This window comes from Mya arenaria, chromosome 14 (assembly GCF_026914265.1).
Source record: "Mya arenaria isolate MELC-2E11 chromosome 14, ASM2691426v1".
Taxonomy (NCBI): Eukaryota; Metazoa; Mollusca; class Bivalvia; order Myida; family Myidae; genus Mya; species Mya arenaria.
The window spans coordinates 8,478,694-8,493,900 of record NC_069135.1 but is presented as its reverse complement, the minus strand read 5'-3'; the positions used below and the strand labels follow the sequence as shown (position 1 = coordinate 8,493,900).

At 35.6% G+C, this 15,207-nt stretch overlaps 1 protein-coding gene across 2 annotated transcripts in view; it reads right to left on the bottom strand.

Moving 5' to 3' along the window:
• Positions 1-980: 980 nt before the first annotated feature.
• LOC128217260 (transcription cofactor vestigial-like protein 4) overlaps positions 981-15,207 on the bottom strand; it is a 37,360-nt gene continuing 23,133 nt past the window's right edge. For both annotated transcript variants that reach the window (XM_052924285.1, XM_052924284.1), the window contains exons 2-5: positions 11,902-12,148; positions 5,378-5,691; positions 2,650-2,886; positions 981-2,437 (exon numbers count right to left, since the gene is read on the bottom strand). In XM_052924285.1, coding sequence (XP_052780245.1) covers positions 2,112-2,437; positions 2,650-2,886; positions 5,378-5,691; positions 11,902-12,148 — 1,124 coding nt within the window. In that variant the 3' untranslated portion in view covers positions 981-2,111. The remainder of the gene's footprint in view (positions 2,438-2,649; positions 2,887-5,377; positions 5,692-11,901; positions 12,149-15,207) is intronic.

The following is a 15,207-nucleotide window of genomic DNA, read 5'->3' as shown; positions in this document are numbered from 1 at the left end:
TCAAATGCCATTATAACGGAAAAAATGGTTATTGCATTTTGTATTGTATACAGCTGCATCATCTTCTTGAAAAGAAGTACACCTGTTGACTATGATTACACTCAAATATGTTGTCCCATAACTCTGGCCTTAATACTGAGTTACTCCCCTTGATTGCATCGATTAAAACCTAGACATGTGTTGGCATCTATTTGTGGAGAAGTTCTTCATTCATTGCATTAATTAATTAATTGCATTAATTCTAAAACAAAACTGGTCACAAATGTTTAGCTCCTAAGGGCCATGCATAGGGTATGTTCCACTTATGTTTGACGTCAAATTGACAATGAACCATTCTGTCCTTGGCAACATTTATACCAAGTTTCATTTGATCATGGGGGATGATTTTTCAACTTTTGGGCCTAGTTTAAAAGGCACAAAAACAAAGACACGGTTATTTTAATACTTAAGTTTTTTTAATAACTGAGATAACTAGGTAAAATAACCTTTTATATATGGATATGATGCAAAGGCAAAATGATGTTCCAGCTGTTTTATTTCAAAACCAAATCATACATTCATGAAGTATATGGGTCAAAGGTCTGATCTCTAAAACTTCTTTGACCATAGCATGGACACTAGTGCATTTTTGGATTTTAACTTTCCTTTTTACTTCATAATACTTGAATTTATACCTGCTATAGTAAGATTGTGCAGATAGCTGACATAATTCTTGATCGCAATTACCAGGCAGAAACCAGTACTATGATTTTGTGAGGTAAATGAAGTCCTGCGAGGATCAAACCCAGGAACTCTTGGGTAAGAGATGGACATCTTCACCACTAGACTACTCTCAGCCTGGTGAGGGTCCAACCCAGGACTTCTTGGGCAATAAATGGAAACCTATACCACAAGACCACTTTAATTAGTTGTGCAATGGAGGACACATGATTTTCAACAACAGCTTTAAGACATGTATTAATCATAAAACAAATCGATAATAAATTTGAGATTATTTTAATTGAGCATAAATCATTTAGTACAAAACAGTAACATAACATATTTAACACAATCATGATATAATGGAAACAACATGAATCAGCATTTTCTGCTTATTTTACCAATGAATGGAAAAAACTTGTAGAATTTTGAACAAAATATGGCAGAACATACACTGGCAGTGTTTTCAACCCAATATAATCATAACTTGTACATGGACATGATGTTTATGTTACTTCAATTTCCTTACAACAAACTTGTGCATGCTTGTGCATTCATGAGCAATTCAAATAAATAATGATCATGAAAATATTTACAACAAAAATGACATGAACTGCTTCAAAACATATTGAAATAAAACACCTTATACTTTTTTACAAATGATTCAAGTCCTGACAATTTGTAGCTAAATAGCTATGGCTTGAAAAAGTGTTCATCTTTGCAGTGAAATTTTGTATCAAAATAACTGAATACATACACTCCCTAAACTTAAGCTTGACAATTCAATGCATGTTAATCATGACCTTCTGGACTGATAAGCATATTAACAAGTTGCAGAATTAATCAATCATAGCTTTTTTATGTTTAGCACATACTACATAGCAAAACCATGCATATTATGTACACAATCCACAAAGGATGAAACTCTAGCAAAATGTTTCAACTATAGTTCAAAGTAAAAAAAAAATACATGAGGCACAGAATGTAAGGCGATGAGACACTGACCATAAATTCTCAACAGTTACTGACCAATGGTCAAAAATACATGTATGACACTTCATTCCCCTGCACGGCATCAGGTTTGGCAGTCTTAAGATTGTGTGTCATTGCTTCATCCATTGCAACCTTTTTACAAGTCCATTGTTTTCCTTCTGGAGTTTATTTATATAAAAACCCTGCTCACAATGTTTTAGAGTACAGGTCTCACAGATACACTCTTCAGAATGGAACTTCTCATCAAGGCTTGTTTTGAAAACAAAAACTGTATTTGGAACTCTGTTGCTCTCCAAAGCCATCCACTCTGCTCTGTTTAGGTACGACCCAGTCAAGGGGCTTGTACAAGCATCTTTAACAAATGACTTTAGAAGTCACATGGCACAACATCCTCCTCTGACTCACTTTCTGAAGAGTATTCAGGTGGATATAATCGGTGAGTGGTGTGAGGGCGGGGAGGCTGATGTGGGCCTCTGTGGTAGTTGGTGTGGTAAACTGGTGGGTCCTGGCCGCCCTAGGGGCTGGGGCATTCCATGGGGGAGGGAAAATTGGTGAGAGGCCCCTCCTTGGGATCGAGGAGCAGGGTCCTTCTCTGCCTTGAGTTTGAGCCAGGTGTCCCCTAAGGCCTTGGTGAAGTGGTCGTCTACAGACCCAGGCTCTGGGGGCTCCCCAGGACCGGTCTTGGCCTTTAACGCTGACCATGTGCTGTCGCCGAGCGCCCGAGCAAAATGATCATCTACTGAGCCTGAAATAAACACACACAACTATGTTCAGATATTGGAAATCTAAAATTGCAATTTGCACCAGATCTCAGAAAATCCATCTTTATCCTTTGAGTGTAAGTAAACTCTATCTCACAGATACCAACGATTTTTTTAAATATGCAATGAAAGGGCTGTTGATATTCACAGAATATTAATATTCTATTTAAAAAAAAGGTTACATAATATTATTTACCAGTAATGGAGACATTTTTGTGTCCGTTTGTTTCGGGAGGGGATGTCCTGTTTGCGACGGGTGAAGCTGTTCGTTCTCGTGGCGATGGTGGGAGTATGTGAGAGATGGCATGTGATATAGCTGGCGGAGGAGGGGGTGGAGATGGCGTCACTGACTGAGACTTCACCAGGAACTGAGGGTACTTGTGGCCCAATGACCGCCGGAAATGCTCCTCTATGGCTGGGTCAATAGCGGCTTCTAAAAATAAAATAGTCAAAGTTATTAACACATTGTTGAGCTTATATAACGCGAAAGGGTAACATGTAGGCAGACCATAACTGTTCAAGACCTGTGTTCAGATAAATTACAATGCTATTCACATACACACAATGTAGTCAATAAACACTGTCCTCGACAACATGGAACAAACAGCTTCTTCTCCCACTTCCCTCATAATTGAAATTATACACTTGTGCAAAGGACAGTGACAATTTCAATACTAAGGGTTGTGGGTGCACTGCAAAAAATGTTCTCTTATGATCATTTGAACCTATAAATGCCATGAAATAGCAGGTTGAAAAATGGAGATAGTATAAGGTACAGGAAAACATGGACAGTAATGTGTATTTAACGATTGTAGGAGTAACAAATTTATGTCAGTACACCTTTACAACCGACAGCCTGATTTATAATTTATATTAATAATTGCAAATCATATCAATAAATTATTCTTCAAAATCTTCATTATTACAAAAGTTGTATTTATTGCATACATTCACTCTACTGGACAACTGCAATCTGATTGAAATGTCATTCTCTGATGTTCTAAATTGAAAATGAATGTCAATATCTAAATTAACAAATTGACAGATAAAAAATTATGTAAACATGAAATTAAGATTGTAACCGAAATATTTTAATAATTCAACATTTTATTGTCTAACCATGCTTCAGTTGAAAGCATTTTCTTTTCTAAGAAATATATTAACTGAAGTAAATTAAAGCGGACATCCCATAAATTTGACAATGTGTTAGCATTAATTATTATTAATGATTTTTGTGAGAGTGAGTCTGAGCGGCAGGACCAAGTATTCTTACTGTATATTAGAAGATTTGAGATATGTTGTTATACATATAAGCATAACTAACAGACACTATGCAAATGGTTCACGATCATGTCATGTATATACTTAGGTTCAAGTCTGATGTCAGAAGAACATAGTATATTTTGAAATATGCCACTGAGCCAGAATTCTAAAGGAAAAAGAGCTTTTTATACAATGATTTTATTTGCAATTACAGGAGTATCTTTTACTCATTTTTACAATCGAAAGATCCAATACTATAACATCAACAAGGTTTAAAAATATTATTTTTCGTTCTTCCTATACATTTGGTTCACATAAACAAGTTAATAGATTTTTAAGGCTATGATCAAATAGATCGAAGATTAGAGTGACGTCTGATCACCGATAGTGTTCAGTTGTATCAGGTTTCAAAGATGTAGTAAATGATAAGTTGAAATGGCCCCTCTTATGTATTTTTAATGAGAAAATACACAAATCCTGGTGTTCAATCTCTTTGATTTTTGAAATTGACACAGTATGAAACAATAGACCTGCACCAAACCACCTGACTTTACCCAGGTTGACACTTACGAACAATTAAAATGTCAACGAGCAATAAACTCAGACACATTTGCTGTAACTTTGAACATAAAATCTTCAAAATTATTGCAAACTTTATGAACTGCCATCTAGGTTATAAAATTATAAATTCAAAACACAATACTGCTGAATCATATTTTCTCTATCAAACTTGGTTCAACCCCATGCCGAAGACAAGCAGGTTTACCTACACATTGTCCCTACAAAAGAAACTCCAGCGTCTTGGTTAGTTAAACCATCTAAATAACCACTTCCATGTTTGCTCCGTTTAGTTCTTTGTTGTTTAATTGTTTAAGACATTAAAATCGAAAGCAGTGTTTGCCAAAACCTATTTTAAATGTGAACCCCTAAGGGCAGAAAACCAGAGCCCATATTAGCAGGTATTAGGAGATTGTTGACTAACAACCACTAGTCTTATTTGAAATGTGAAAATGCAAACAGTGGAATCGATAGAATTTGAAGAACATTTCTTATGCAAATAAAACTTTGCAACATAATCCCCCAGGAAGTTTTATGAATGAAGTAAAAAGAAAATGAAATCTCACACTTTGACAAAAAAAGAATCAAATGTGATGCAAGGTGCAGAGGTATTTTTTTCCAGATTAAAACTATGTACATGTATCTTCATAAAAGCATGTTCTTCTTTATGTAAATAAAATGGTAGCAATTCCTTTCCACTTTCAATTTTTATTGAAGCAGATGAAAATTGCATGCAGTCATACTGTTGTTTAATATCATTATAACCATCTAAAACCAAGATATAGTGCAATTTTTGACATTTTGTGAACACTTGTTGAAACAGGATTTCACAAATATTATTATCAGTTTTGAAATATTTTGAAACTTGTTTTCCTTGTTTTACAATAAGTATGCCAAGACTCAAACATGTATCCAAATATTGGGTATTTTCTCTTCGACTAAAGGCTATACTGTTCAAGAAAATATTGGATCAATTGATTCAGAACCTCTTTGATTTCATAAAAATAAATATTGAGCAAACAGTGTGTCCTTCAGATAGGGATTCACAAAGTACTGACATGACATTTTACGTACACTACCATCTAGCCATAGTATGTGCATACCTGAATCCTTTCCACTGGGACTGAGGGAGCCATTGCTGGCAGAGTCATATCGGCGCTCTGGAACAGTGGCACACGTAATCACAGAGGGCCGACTGAGTGGGCTGGCACTGCGCCCCTGTCTCTCCCCAGGATTGCTAAGTGACAGGTTGAGAGGGGCTTCATGGTGGAGGTCCACAGGGGGGTGGGGGTACCGTGGTGGTGGGTGAGGGGGTGGCGTCCTTAATCCTCCATGACTAGACAGGTAGCTGGCCCGCTGGTAGCCCTCTCCACTGATTGCCTCGTGGTAGTCAGGTGGTGTAACCGATCTTACAACTCTGAAATTGAAAATGAGCATGAAGCATTGGTACTTAGGTGATGATATATGCTAATAAATGCCTCCCTGTTCTTAACAGCGCCAGACTGGCTGTTAAAATGTAAGAACTGTTAATTTTATACGTCATTATCTTGTTCCACTGTCTGCACCTTAATTATTGTGGAAGTGCAGATGTATTTTTACCTGCATATCATGAGAGCTTATAGCCAAAACTGCAGCTAAAGACTCAACTTAAATACGACTTAAGTACCTAATTGTTACCCCTGCCAGGGACAACAATGCAGGATATGCGACACTAGTCTATGAACATTGCTTAATTATAATTTTGCACCTGGGATTGGCAGTTTTGTCTTAAAAAAGAAACGAGTTACAATTTTGTTTGAAGAATTAATTTCTGCTATTTACAATACAGTGTGAAAACAATACTGTTTTTAGCTTATGTGTATTTTATTGTCAACAAGTAAGACCAAGAAGAAAACGAAACTTTAACATCTTTTTACATTTCAGAGAACATAACGCAGTTACATAAATAAAACAGTGCAGAAAACACCATGTTCGAATTTCGTGAGGTTGAGAATACAGGTGAGCCAAATGGAGCCCACCCCCATGTTAACATGCAGAACAAGTGTCGGCACATCTCCTGACGACTGGTTGCAGACTGATGAGTCACACACAAGAGGTACCTGCTGCAACTCTACAACCACTCAACACTGACAGTGGGGGAAAATAATCTTGCGATAGCTAAGGGTAATGACACGTAATGACTAAAATGGACAGTCGTATGTTGCAATCTTCAAGAACCAGTCATCATAAATGACCAAAAACTAGCAAGTTTACCAGATTATGAGGCAATCATACCGAAAGTTACAAGTGTAACACAATTGAAAAAAATCAATGATTATTATTATTTAAAAAATTCTGACACAACATGTTCATCATTTTTTCAATCAGTATTAATTATGACATCACAGCTGTTTGGACTAGAGAAGAAAATACCAGTTTCAGCAAAACAGGTAGATTTCGTAATGTGTGCACAACTACTGGTGACAAAACAGAAGACAAGAACAGTGATTCATGAGTCATATCCTCATCATTATTTCAGCTTTTATCTATTGTACTTCGCTGATCAAGAAATAGGCACAATAATCGGTGACACTAAAAACCGCAATCTCATACTACAGAAAACCAAGTTCAGTTGGTTTTGTACAAATATTGGCAAACAGCAGCTTATCCCAGGCTGTTGCAATATTTTCAAAAATGCTTTATAACAAATAATGAAACTTAATACCTGATCAAGTCAGGTCAGTGATTTATGAAGGAAGCGCCAGAAATATATCAAACTTTAGACAAGATGAAAGATTACAAAAGAAATCTGATATTCCTCTGCTTACTCTAATGAATACATATTGTGAGATTATCTACATTATGATAATATTAACTATATAACATGCTATAAACAAAACATGACTCATACACAAAATGTTGATATCTTTCCAAAAATATATTCCTAATACGTTCTTATCGTCTTTGCGTGGGATTAGACATGCAAAAGTCCTGTATTGCAATTAAACTAACACAGCAGTTTGTAAATTTCTCTTTTTTTGAAGATGTTAATTCTTGAACTGCCTGTATAATACACAAGAAGGCAGCAACCTTCTCTATAGCGTTTAATTATAATCATGGTCATACTATATATCGAAAGAGCATACTAAACATTTTGATGGACAAGATATTTCTTCATTTACATTATAATAAGATAAATTGGAGATAGCTGCCGTGGTCACAGGCTGTCCAGCCAGTTCTGTGTGTCCACCTGAATAGATGGCCAGTGCTGATATCCTTACCACATCAAAGACCCCGTGACCAAGTATGGACACTTTGAACTGTGTGACAGGCACATGTTAAAATCTGTAATTTTACACTGAATAGACTTCTTTTTCCAGTTTGTGAATGAACTTGAAGATCGTTTCATTTTATAAATCGAGATAAATCAGCCATCGGACTATCTTGTTTCGTTGTTTTCTATTTTCCTCGTAATATTATATAACTGATCAGTTCGACTTAACAGCGTGATTCACTACCAATTAGTCAGCAAACAACGCTTATTAAGTAATTATTGTTATTGTGTTGTGACAAAATAATAACTTCAATTTCATAGCTTAATGTTTCAAAGTATGGCAAAGTTTCAAGTTTTTATAAGTCTGTATATATATATTAATCATTACCTCACTTGGGTTTCTTGTGGTTTTCGACATGAGTCATTCTTTTTCACGTTGAGTGATTTAGGTTAAAGCTATAAAACCTTGATGTGACGATGACCTAACAAAACCTGTTACTATGGGAAACGAAGCAAAACGCTGAGATTCATTCATATACCTTAAAAGTAAATATTAAACTATCCTGAATACTATTATCTTTTTCGCGAGGTACAATTGATGGAAACTATTGAAATTCAAAGGCCTCAAGGGTGTAGGCTTTCAGACTCTTTTATTACAAACTTTTTATGCAAAAACTGGAATAAAAAGTTCAGTATAGAACCCATCCATTGGAAAGATAAATAGGATCTTTAAAGTTAATAAATCCAACAAAGAAGGATGTTCACGTACAATTATAAAACTCTTTATTTAGGAGGTAATTAAGCCCTACCAGACAGGCAGAGACATTAACCAACTTACCTAAATTGCTAGGAAACATATAAAACAATGAGTTATGTAACAGGTATGCAGCATTTGTCAGCTCATGTAGATACAGAAAATATTACACCACTTTGTCGAGAGATCTCCTTGTTGTTTTATACCGACAGATTTCTGACATTATAAGCACTAAAAGGTGTTTCTTTTTTCGTTTTAGAGGATTCTACATTTTACAAAGCCCTTCATTTCATGGCAAAACAGAAATTTGCAAAATGATTGTTTTAGAAAGATAACACCTGAACCTCCTAATGCTTCAGGCATTGCAATCTCAAGGTTGAAAACAGGGGAGAGTTGCTCACTATTAACAAAATGTGCATCAAGTTGAAACAAGCATTCATATAATGGTGATCAGATTTAAACGACCACAGAATGAACCAAAAAAAAACGAACAAGTGCACATAGCAGGGTCTATAACGAAGGTAACATAATATGTAATAGCATGGTCACATGGAGTCATTACCGTTCATATACAACAGCCCAATATTGACACAATGTCAAAAGATCAGTGTACTAAGGCACACATGGATCACTTTTGTATGGATTTATACACCTACAAGCCCTGCCTAATCATAAAATGAATTAACCTTGTGAGGTCAAATAAATCTTAAATACCAGAGTCACCAAGTACAAAGTTGTACAGCTCAAGTGCCAAAAATCATTTTATTTTCACCATGCTTTCTTCACCAAGATATTTTGGTCTTCAGCGGAATTTCTCGGGGCTCGATTAAGAGCTAGTAAGATTTTAGGAAACAGACATATTTTAAACATGATTTTGAAGTAAAATAAATGAATAATGAACCTAAGACTTGAAAAGAAGCCGCTCTTATTCAGGACCAAATGTGGGAGAGTCAGTGACAGGAAACCAGAATTTTATCTTGTTGTTTTATCTTTTGGTTATGAATATCCTGTTGCATGCACTGTGATATTGCAGCCTTTCATTTCCTGTATTTCCTACAGATGGTTCAACTCAACACGCCTGTTTATCTAGGCTTGCTTCCTTATTAATCATAACTTTTCATTTTTCTAAATAACAAAGTGGTAAATATTTTAATAAGGAAGATTTATATATATTGTGTGCTTTCAAAACTTCTTAAAAAAACAATTACAATATGTCACCGACAAATGCAAATGCAATTTGTCACAATAAAATCATGATAATAAACGTTGCATTCATACAGGGCAAGCATCAAATAAACCTCCTACCAATAGATGTGCATCTAGTTCGGGTTTCTGTTCTGTGTATCTTTCTCTAATTCTTGGACAGAACATTGCTTATACTGACATATCAAGCTATTTTCTCTGCAATCCACTGATTGTTTTCCCAATTTGTTTACAGCCCACCTGCTGACATCATCTGTAATACACAGTTTCAGTCCCAATTTATTAACAGCGCATCTGCTGACATCTTCAGCATAAACCTTTACTCTAGTGTACTTTTGGTAGGTTACACAACACCAATGTCAATAACAAAAAACCACAGCCAGAATATGGCAAGAGGTGGTGCATCTATTAGGACATAATTTTATACCATATTTGCTGTCATAACACTGATTCCAATGCTGATAGTAAATGTTTTGAGATGCACTTGAGTCCTAGCAAAAACGACCATGAGCCGCAAATTAGATGCATTAGATGATCTAATGCAGCTGGAAGTGTGAATAAATCAGACACAATCACCTAATTAAGCTTGAAAAATTCCCAAATATACAATATTTGCATTTGTCATTAATTGTTGAAACAGGTGACAAGTTTTACCATGCCCTCTTTATGATAATCAATGCTTATTTTGAATGATTTATCTCAGTGTTAATTGCTATGGTATGTGTGGTATATATATCAATCCAAACTTTGAGATTTGCACCCATCAACCACTGTCAATTGCCATTAGATACAATAATGTCATTAGCGAGCCAAATCCTCCTAAATGTCCAGCACAAGGACAACCATACTTCACTGATATTCCAAGACAACCAACATTTCATGACAGCCACGCCCTCTTATTGAAGTTCATTTCCTGTTAAATACCTTAAATTATGATTAAAATGAAAGTTGGCAAATTTAATACAATGACAGGTCGAGATTACACAGTTGGCTGCATCTTTCATAAAGATCATCTCACAGTCCCTGGCACTTCAACACTGTGGCCAAGGCAGAAGAACAGAAACAACACTGTAGCATGAATGCAGAATCATTTACAACCCGCAGATATTTGAAATTAATGCTCAAGTTTGCATGCTTTTTCAAAGGTTGCACTCAGTAGCTTTCCTGCTCTTACAGCCTTGAATACCTGGAAAAATGCCTGTCATCTCTGGAACTACAATGCCTCATCACAAATCATAATTCTGTCATTAAAGTTGTCTGTAACCTGCCTTCCCACGGTGGTGATGGCTGATGCCATGGGAATACCTGAGGTAGGAATGTCTGGATCTATTACAGCATTCGAGCTGAAGATGTTCTGTGGGTGTTTATTGCTGCACTCAACAAGTCGGCACTTGAAATCATGGGCCCCACACCTACTGCCTGGCATGTGCTGAGGGACCACTTCCAGACAGTGGAGGAATTGGCAATATCACAGAAGTTCATACAAACATTAGAAACATCAATCAATGCACAAGATTTGACCAATTCATAAAAGTTGAGAGGTAGAAACTGCATTATCCACCGTTATGATACACAATTACTTTTCACATGAGCTGTAGATCATCACTGGCAGTGGTCGAATAAACACAAGCCAGCAAGATCTGCACTGGTTAAACGCTTTTATTGCTTGCTCAAATTCTATATTTTATATAGCAGTGCTTGTTGATATGTTTTTTATGAAAAGTACTAGTGTAAGGGTTGTAAGGCTTGTTCATCATAATGCCTAATTCCAATGATACCACCATAACAAAACAAGTGTGGCCACAAACGTATGTAGATCTAGGGTAAAGAGAGTCAACATCAACCTTTCAGCTACAATGTATTTGGCACAGTAGACCAGGAATCTGCCAGAACATGCACCACACAATCAGACACATGTAAGCATGCAGCTGTGCATGAAACAATGCCTGATCATGATATGAAAATCTGTAATTCTTCCTACTACAACAGATGCAACATTTACCAGTAGTAACTACTCGAGTATCTGTGAATGAACCAACCTTCCAAAAAATGAAAGTTGTACATTTATACAAGAAACACTTTTCTATCAACACATCACAGAAATGGTTTCAGCAGCTAATTTGGGATGACAGAGATGATGTGAGTGTAATTGCATGGATTATCATGATGACAGTCACAAAGTCAAAATTACAGCTATTCTTTCCTGTTTGTCATTTCTATACTTCAGAAGACATCTCATATGAATGAAATAATAATCACAAGAGTGAAGACCGGTAACAGGCCAACAGATGTGTTCAAATAAACAATCCATGTGCATAACAATATATGACAGGAGACGTTTTCTGGAAGAAAAACAACTACATGCATTCAAGGTTAGAAAGCTAGTTATGGTCATAAAATGCAATGTTCCATGTTACCTGTGTGTTGTCCCATTGACAGGGTGGGAGGATTCCTTCTCATACTTTGGAGGCCTGGTGGACACCTCCAGCCAAGCTTTCACACGCTCATGTTTGCTGATCTTGGTAGGCAGAAGCTTGCCAGGTGAGGCACGATGGTCGCTGTGTTCCATGGGTGGGGCGGGAGGGGAACCAGAGAGAGGGGTCCGGTCATGTAAGGGTGATGGTCGCCCCATCGGGGGAAGCCCCTTGTACAGGGAATCTTGAGCTGAAAATACAAGAAACAGGGCATTTATTTCCTAATAAGTAAACCATTTGATATAACTTTAACAATATCTATTCATCAATAAAACAAAGATCTTAAAGTTCTCTTTAATACATAGAGTCAAACTCACAATGACAGATGGTCATTTTCATTTGAAATAAGAAAACTTTAATGTTACATATTATTCTTTTCATTCTTTTTTATTTTATTTCCTTGAAATAAGCATTGATCAGTTCCTTCTTAAACTTGGTATGTCGTAACAACAAAGACAATAACATATCAAATACTATGCAACGGCTTAAAAAAGTTACTTAAATGTCAAAGGTACTAATTTGGCAAGATCAAACCCATTTGTTTTGTTTTGTACAATTAATCTAAATGAAAAGGAGCAGTTCTTAATTCACAGCTGACAATCTAAGGTGTATTTACTATGCTAGTCAGAATAATTCAAGATTTGTGAATACTTAAAGATATATTTTAGTACAACATTCATATTGTAGCACGTCAGGTTTATATGCTGAGTTTGTAATTTTGACTTATCTCTCCATGTTGAAAGTTTGAAGGTTGTAAGATAATGTTTATGAATGAAATCTAGTGGAGGTCATGTGAGCAAGCAAATGCATGGTGAAGAATTTAATGAATGGATGTGAAAGCTTGATCAATGATTTTCTTGTTTGTCAACTATTCATGCACGTTAATTCTAGCCCATACATTTGAAATCATCCAAGGTAAACTTGCCATTCAAAAAATTTATTTTAATTTGAATAGCGCTAACATCCTTAGTACGAGCATACGTATGCCGGATGAAACTACAGAGGCATACAGAAGATCTATTGTTGAAAACTATCCAAAGTATGGCTGGGTTTGATTCATCGTAAACCTAGACACCGCAAACCCCAATTTTATACAACTGGCGAAAGCCCCGCCAAACCTAGTGACGGGCAAGTAACTGTCGCATTATTTCATTGAGAGAACAGGATCCTAGGCGTCTATTGGCGGAGATAATTTGTAAGTTGGTTTAACTGAATGAAAATGAATCCACAAGTCCAACAGTAAATAATTTTGACCATGACAGAACATTAGTTTGTACTGGTTTCACCTGAAATTATTTTAAAGACCATATTAACTTGTCAGCTAATATGGACAAATGGGTATCAATTACTGGGGGGGGGGGGGGGGGGAATGGAGACAGCTGGCCCATAAATCCAAGTGCCAAAAAACATCTTTGAAGACATATTGTAGTTAAATGGAAGACATGGTAGTTTACTTTATTTAAAGTGAAATGCGTTATATAAAAGTATGATCTAAAAGTGTACTTGGTATGAAGTAAATGTAATCAATAGCGATTTTCAAACTAATCTTCGCTCTGCATGATATACGAATGAAGGGCTAAATATTTAGGAAACAATGGTTGATTAGCGATAGCAAGTGTCAACTACTTTAGTTTCCCCGCTGATCGTGAGACTAACATAGGAAATCCTTGATGCTATAGCTATCTGTCAAGTGCCCCCAATGACGTAAAACAAGCTTATATCAATCATTTAATCTCAATTATGAACATACTTGAACTAAGATTTCTGACATTCAGTGGCTGACCTTATTATGAACATCTTGAAAAATAAAATTTAGAGGTTGGAGAGGAATAGTTAGGATGTATTAGATTAAAAGAAATGTTTTGATCAAGCCAGTATAAGGCCATGTGGCCTGTCCGAATCCCTACTGCAACTTTCCATCATTGATATTGTTTAAATTGTTTAAGTGTTCTATGCACAACATCAATTGTCGTGCTCTAGAATGACCGCTGAACAAATCTTTTCGTTAGTATTTAAAAACATCAAAGTTTCAACTGAGTGCACCAAGTCTGTGTACATCATGCAGAGCAAATAGGTTATCATTTAATTAAATGCTTTATATCATATTCTATAAAGTTTATGGTGTAAATAAGATGAGTATAATGAGCAGTCTGAATTTCAACACCAGGTGGTAAGGACATGAGAGCCTAATTTAAACTGCATGTCAGGCTGTTCAAAATTAATTTTCATAAAAAACACATTACTTCAATTTTTCCATAAATTTGAATCATCACCATAGGCCCATGTCATGAAATCGTGTTCTCATAATTTTCAAAGCGTCAAATAAATCAATATAAAACATTAATAACATTTTGATCACTTTAATTCAATTTTACATGCAGAAAATCACCTGGAGCAAGACTTCCAGTTACTACCTTGACAATGATAAAATGTGTGAAAAGTATTAAAATTTCTATTTCCTCCTTACTATTAATGACAGTACGGCAAACATTATTAAAAATGATGCAATATGGGTCGACAGATATCGTTCAATTTCGCTGATTCTGTCACTTAGCTATTTCATGCCTTAGGTCCGTCACATGCTGGCTGACATACCTTAACTTGATTTATTACCAGATTAACACATTAAGCACAGATTTATGACAGTAAAACAATTATTAATTTTCGTTATCAAAATTCATCATATTTTCCCAAACTGATAATTATCTTAAACAAGGCAACACCCTAGACTGAAACATGGGTGTTTAAATATTTATCAGTAAAAATCAGATAATGTGCACTGTAAGACAAGAGAAATGATAGAAATATTAATAACCACCCATTTTATCTACACTTTACATCATTATGATTATCATCTTAAAAATTTGAAACATTTCATTTAAAAAAAAAAAAAATTGTTGCAATTTTGGTGTAATCTTTTCATATTGCATTTCACATTGTGCTCATGCAATTAAAGAATGCAATAAAGATATTTTGACAGAAACAACGAAGGAAAACGCAACATAATACTACCTTCACCCACATGTTGTGTTGTACCCAAAGTTATTTTATGAAAGTAGCGAGAACAAAATTATGTCACAGAATCCATGAAGTAGACATAAGGTTTCTTACCTCATTATAGAACATATAAGATACTTTCAACAAACAAAATCTTAAAATTTTATCTTCGGGGTTTTTCCCACCATTTTAGAAATTGGGCCAGGGGCTTTCTGACGGAGAAAAATGCCTCATAATGACTGATACTAGGAA